Here is a 6,921-nt window from a genome sequence, read left to right as displayed (position 1 = left end):
TATGTGCTCACTTATTTTATTTTTTCTAACCCTTAGATTTGGCTGCTTTAAACATTAATTAAGCACATTATCACACCTCTCGTTCGGAAAAACTGAACAAGGACGTTGTAGTGCAGTTGTCCTCATGTTTAACTTAGAGCTTTGGGTGCAAAGACTGGCAGCCCAATAAATCCATTCATAAATCCATTTGAGATATTCAGATCATAGCCAGCTTTGAACAAACAGAAGTAGAAATGGTAGTGAAATGACTTGGGCTACTTTGTGTAAGTGGTTGGCTCCCCTATACTAATACTGGAAGCTTTACGCTGTTCTGAAGGAGTTTAACTGAAATTTAATAGTCTTAATGAGTGCTTCTTTATCCTATTCATTTTCTTAGTTGAACCTGTTATTTGGAAAATAAAGTCCAAGGCTCTTCTCGGGTAGTCTGGACCATCTGGCTCCAATAAAGCTCTGAGAGCATGTTTAAGATGGAAAGTGATACTGACTGTAACATCCATTTTTGAGGTCAATGGGTCACAGGTTTTAGAGCAATGTATAGCAAGAGACTGACCTCTTGATCTGAAGGGACTAGTGTAACGCATTTACATTTGTGTCATTTTCTTTTTCATATTTTCTTTCCACCACTTCTCTGCAGTAATAACTAAAAGTGGAAACTACAGTCTTCCAGGGAGCTTCTGCTCAGTTTCTGTCTAATGCACGATAGTGACCGCATTCCATTTGTCTGGCCTTTGAGAGGGACCGAGTTCAACATGTCAATAGCACTTTTTTTTTTTAGGTACGTAAGGAGTCAGAATGGTGTTGTAGTTTACTTTGGTAGTGACTCTGTTGAATTCCCTAAAACTTAGGGGGGGGGGGAATCGTTTGTATGTGTCATTTTCATATGTATTTCCTAATGATAGTTAAATTGACCCTCTGACAATGTGTTCATAGGTGAAACTTTTGATAAATATTCAAAATCCTGTTGCCCTCTCTGTGCATTGTCAGAGGTCTGTGAGTCCAAGATGGGACTAAGACTAATGGGGTGAGAAAAAGAACTGCGTTACATGACACAAGGACTAGCGATCTCTCTAATTGCTTTCAATTCTCAGGTTAAAGGTTCATGGTCAAATGATGTGTCGTCTGAGATTTGCCAGTTAAACAACACTCAGAGAGGTCTGTTTGTTCACTGGGTTTTACCACTATATATGTAGCAATACATCTTCCAGAGTTAAATTTATCCTTTCACTCAGTCCCAAAGGTGATTATAGTGTCACTCAAATGCACTCTGAAAGTTAGAAATTTGTATAAAGAAAGTACTCAGTGAAGGGACATAGCATCTTTATTTTAGATGGGGATTGGAGCTTTACTGTTATTTTCTTTACTATGTTACACATACCACGAAATGATCACATTTCCAAAGCACAGAAATCCAGAAGCATACATTGAAAGTATAGTGAATGTTTAAAATATAAGATTGTGATGACTTAATCAGCTGGCCTTCTGTATGAGATAAAGGCACGATTTAACTTGACAGCACTCTTCTTGGCTCGGAATACACCGCAAATGTTTAGCTGTATCCACATTCTTTAGTGCAACCCCATTCATGTATAACAGTATCCAGACCCCTGCTAAGGCTAAGGGTGAAATGGTGCAGCATATTACTGTTCAATTAGCGCTGGTCACAGAGCCAAGAAATACCATATCACTTTTTTTTTTTTTTTTAATATTTTTTTCCTTGCTGAACACTGCTAATGTGTTTACAAAGATGGGTTTAGGCTTCAAAACACAGTTGTGCCAAGGCAGAAATATTTGTTTTAATGGATGAATGTCTTATTTTTTTAGTGTAATCACGTTCTAACACTTTTGACATTTGGCTTATGTTTACAAGATGGTTTTGTGGTTTCCTTGGCAACCACATGTTTTGTACTAAGTGACAGTGCACCTGTGATAGTGTGCAGACAAATACCTACTTGTGTGTTAAAATCCTCAAAAATGTTAAACTGTGTTTTGAGTGCTGAGGATAGTTCAGTGAAGCTTTGCCAGTGGTGCAGACGTCTTCTGATATGTTCGGCCCCATAGTAAGACAGATAATGACCTGAATTTTTATGCCTGTTTTGGACAGGATGATAGAAAATTCCTTTTAGAACCTCTTTTAGAGAGGGTGCATTTGAGGACTAACATTCTAAGTCATATAGCCAAAGTAGACTATAAAACAAAATATAGATATTTTAGCAGGTTTAGAATGATCAGCTGTAAATAAATTAACAAAACAAGAGAAAAATTCTGAACCCCCTCATGGAGTTCTGCAACTGTTCAAGTACTTATATATGATAAGTGTACTTTATATCATGCATAATATGTACATACACAATATATGTTTGGGTAGGAGCACATATAAGTATGTATTGTATATGTAATATATATGACCCATAAAGGTTTCGTAACAGCCATGAAGAAAAAAATGCTATCACTAGCTTCTCAGAGCTCTTAATAAAAACAATTAGGCTACATCTTTCGTGCAGTGCTTTTATGGGACGGGGGCAATTTGTTTCCCTAATAGCTAAACTCCCATTAAAATGTACAGCAAAAAGAGAGGATGCCTTTAGAATGCTGAAGGGCTTGGAGTGAAATGTGGTTGCATGCTCAGAAAGACATTAAATAAAGTTCTACCAGTACATAGAAGAGATAATGGTTGCGTTGAAAGGTCAGAAGACTAATAAGGTCACAAGACTAACAAGTTTAAGTTCAGGTCAGAGAGAGTGTTTCTCACCCAAACAGTGAGATCAGCCGTTATGTGCAGGGCTGTAACACTCCTTGGGAGTTGGGATTTACGTCCCCATAAATAATAACGACAATGCAAATGACTAGGGAGATAACATGGTACAATCGTCAAGAAAGAAAGAAGGAAGGAAAGAAGGAAAGGAATGTTCCTTAACTGTTTCAAAATAGCTGTGAATATTGGATTCATCATACATTAGTCCATCACATTTCAAATTTTATGCTCATGTTAAACGGTGGAGTACGCCATGAGCGCATGCATCGGTGTATTATCACAGCATTCTGGATCACACCATTTTACACAAATCATAGAGACCTCTTTTATCAGGAGATAAGCTTTTGAGTTGGTATAGTAATGAGAGGTGTAATAATGCTAAAATGAACGGTCGCTTGTGTGCCTGTTCTCCCATGTACAACTCATAATTTTGCTTTTACCTATTGTCTTTAAATGTTTGGCCTCAGTAATAGTTTTAAGTTCTACTGCCATCTAGCGGGTACAAATGTTGAGCGCTTTTCATTTTTAAAGACGCGACTGTTTGTTCATTATTGGTCATGAATTCTGCGCACAATTAACACACCCGTCTGAATAAAATGAAATAATATAAAATAAAACTTTCATTTAAAACGATTGTCATAAGTATTAGTCTCTCGAAATTAATACTGGCGATTTGAGTAGATTCGTCGTTATAATCAGAAAACAATGACGGAAAACAAGAGACCCAGTCAGGGTTTTCAGCGTTGGTGTGACTTGCGACAGGGGAAAAAATTGGCTTCTCTGTAACGCTGTCTATCTGGTGAGTCCAAATCAAACCCATATACGTGCATTTTTGCACACTTCTGCTCAACTGTTGCTGATGAGCAGATTGATTCGTTAGGTCTGGCCAGGTGTTTCGTCGAACAACAGGAGGTGAGGTCACAGTTTCCTTGAAGTAAACAGAAAGTGTGGTGGTTTCCAGAAGTATTTTTCATGTAACTTTTGTCTATAATGTTAGTTCGATTCTCAATTAACAGAACGGATTACTGTTTTACTGAAATGTAAGCCCACAATTACTGTTGTTAAAAGCGCGTAAATCGTCACTTATTAGTAGCTAAACTGATCGCATATCCTTAAGTTAATTTGTTCCACAGTTTGGAGCATGATCACTGTGACTCAGTATCTAGGCGCGGTAACTGAAATACACTGTAAACTATCTTAGTTTAGTTTGTGTTCTTTAGTTGTGATAGGTGACGTTTTAGTGCCTTATTACACAACCAAAAGAATGCATCAGGCAGGTGTTTTAATTAACGGGTGTGTTTGCTTGACAACACAGAAACTGGATCTGTTTTGCTATGTTAAGATAGTATGAATGACTTTTTCATGTTTTCCAGCTCAACAGCAATGCTTTTATTGTTATTTGTACTCTGTCAACTATCTCATGGGTATGGTGCGTGTACCAGAAACTTATTACAGATTGACGCTGAAGAACAAGCCAGTGAAGGTAGGAGTCACATCTGAACTCATAAGCCAAGTTCACTGTTCATTTGTTGAGTCTCCTGACATGGAGATCACTCAGTGGCAGACCTAAACTGATGAGGATTTTTGGGCTACATTCCAGTCCAGTTGGTCATGCTGTTAGTGAATTGGTCTAATTCATTTATTAGATGAATTTTGTAACATATTATGGAACATTAAAGAAAAAGTGAGTAAATGCACAGGTGTAATTTTTAAGGTGTAATTTTTTTAATGAGTGATTCTAATATGATTTCACATACTGTTTCTATGATATGGTTGCCAGTGTTTGTTGAAGAGGAGAATGCCAATAAGTTCTTAGGACGCCACCTGATGTTCAACCGGTTTGATTTTGAGATCTTCACTCCAGGAAACCTGGAAAGAGAATGTTATGAGGAAATATGTAATTATGAGGAGGCACGAGAGGTCTTTGAGAACACTCAGGACACAGTTGAGTAATTCCTTCTTTCTTGTTCCACATAATTTCTGCTGAATGAAATAATGATCCAGTGGCTTGTTATTCCCTTACTACATTTCCTCTGTTCATAATAGATATCTTTAAATCAGAGGTGATGCATCATTTTTAAATGTTCAAATAGCCACATTTCTTGATTTTAACTTGATCTTTGTATTCCTGTAAGGTTCTTTAGGAGATATACTTACTGTGCTTGGCAACATTCACATAATATGTGGGTTTGTGTCTGTGAGTGCTTGTTATATAGTTTAATTTGAAAACTGAAGTTGTGTTTTTTTAAGAATACTTTTGATTCTTTTATAGGAAGACTTTTGGAAAAAATATACAGGTAAGCATCAAGCTCTCCCTAATATGTAACTATTTCTGGTAGAAAACAGTCTGTCTTTTTGATATCATCCATCATGCAATGCTTTGTGGGGAAAAAATCTCTTATCATCTTCAGAAAAAGTCCACTAGCAGCCCATGCTGGCAAAAGCAGCAAATCATACGTGAACAACGTGATATGACACAATTTTAGGAGCCAAGTAGAGTCTCTATCTTAATATCACAGCATTCTTAGTTATATTTTTAAGAGCCTCTTAGTAATTGCATTGCAGTAAGTAGTTGATGCGTTGTCTCCTCACTAATCAGAATGTCTTTTTGGCATCTGATTTCTCAAATGTACATTGTAATATTTCATAGGTTTTTAGAACTTTAGAACTTAAGCAAGATGTTAAAATTTAGACTTCAGATGTTTTCATATACTTCCACATCCAGGCATATGTTCAGTCTGTAGCACTGTAAGAAACGGCACAACAAAGCATAATATTTTTCCTGTTGTATCGCTTTTGCTATTCTTTTGTTTTGATGTTAATCCACAGGCCAAGAGCAACGCCCATCAAGACTCGATGTGACAGCCTTATTGGTAGGACTCATCGCAGGTGGAGTCTCCATTGTTATAACTGGAATACTTGTCTGGTACTGCTGTCAGAAGAGGTGTAAGAACCGTGAATTTGCTGGGTGAGAACTTGCCATCCATGTATGCAATTTTTAACATACAAAGATAAAAGATATTTAAAATGACTTGAGGTGCAGCATGGAGACAGATATGGAGATTAAGACTGGAGCACTAAGACAGTTGAATCAATGAATCATAGCAGCAGTTAGCGGATTTTTTTCAGTCGTATATAATGCTGCTATTATGACTGCATTGAATATTTGATTTTGTTTGTGTGTATGTGTGAGTTTGAAATGAATGTGTATATGTTGATATTATCAATTTAGCCCCATCAGGGTTCGTTCCAGGCGAAATAATACATCTCTAAGGACACGAAGGGTGGAGGAAGTATCCCTACAGCCTCTACCAGGAGAGACAGATGGCCTTCCCTCTTATGAGCAGGCCATTTCAAAGTCAGGACCACATGATGCTCCTCCTCCACCATACCCAGGGTACCAAAAAACACACAAGCCTAGCCTCATAGTCACATGAACCCAGCCACACCATTACAGGCTTATTCACAAGCACGTGTTTGCTGTACTGCAAATGCTTTAGATTCTTACCATATGGTTTTGACAAAATAATATGACCACAAAATTGTTCATGAATGTTAAAGTAGTCCTTTCACGTTCATGTGAATAATATTATTTACCGTTATTAAATATAATTATTCACTGAACATTTGTTTACTCTGTCCTTAGATCCCAGCCCGGCAGCATTAGACGATGACATCGCGTTTTGCAAGTTTTGTTGGAATACACTGTGTCTTGAATTTAAAATAAGAGAATTGAATATATTATGGGCGGTTTTAAAACACTTATTAACTGAAAGAAACTAGTTGATACTACTTGAATGAAACCACACCTCAAATGAAATATGAATACAGACATGTAATTGTACAGTTTATTACATGACTTAATTGCATGTGTTTGTCCTGCCTCAAGCCTTCTGTCAAAGAAAGGCACATTAAATTCACAGTAATTGTTAACTTATTATTGCTCTTTTTAAACTAAGCATCTTGTTTTGCAAATAATTGTTTATGGCCGTTTGCAGAGGTGGAAGAAACTACAGTATATTGTAAGAGACTATGCTGTTGACATTTTTGGAGGGCTTAGAAAATGTAAATTGTATTATAATGTAATGAAATGTTTATGATCTACAACTTAATTCATGAAATGCTTGAACGCTAGTGATTTTTTTTTTGTCTCTTAGCCTTTAATTGGA

General features: G+C 36.8%; 1 protein-coding gene across 2 annotated transcripts; it reads left to right on the top strand.

The window, feature by feature from the left end:
* The first annotated feature begins 3,711 nt into the window (after positions 1-3,711).
* prrg4 (proline rich Gla (G-carboxyglutamic acid) 4 (transmembrane)) lies at positions 3,712-6,621 on the top strand. 2 transcript variants are annotated; one of them, XM_030766742.1, is made up of 7 exons: positions 3,712-3,792; positions 4,126-4,235; positions 4,533-4,696; positions 5,025-5,049; positions 5,588-5,720; positions 5,985-6,149; positions 6,399-6,621. In XM_030766742.1, exons 1-7 carry the CDS (start codon positions 3,743-3,745, stop codon positions 6,424-6,426), a joined length of 675 nt encoding a protein of 224 aa, XP_030622602.1. In that variant the 5' UTR covers positions 3,712-3,742; the 3' UTR covers positions 6,427-6,621. The 2 variants fall into 2 exon arrangements, with proteins under 2 accessions (XP_030622602.1, XP_030622601.1); XM_030766741.1 differs by having other exon boundaries at positions 5,582-5,720.
* The last annotated feature ends 300 nt before the right edge of the window (positions 6,622-6,921 follow it).

The sequence above is a fragment of the Chanos chanos genome, chromosome 2 (assembly GCF_902362185.1).
Source record: "Chanos chanos chromosome 2, fChaCha1.1, whole genome shotgun sequence".
NCBI lineage: Eukaryota > Metazoa > Chordata > Actinopteri > Gonorynchiformes > Chanidae > Chanos > Chanos chanos.
The sequence above is the reverse complement of the archived record's forward strand: the minus strand, read 5'-3'. Positions and strand labels throughout refer to the sequence as shown.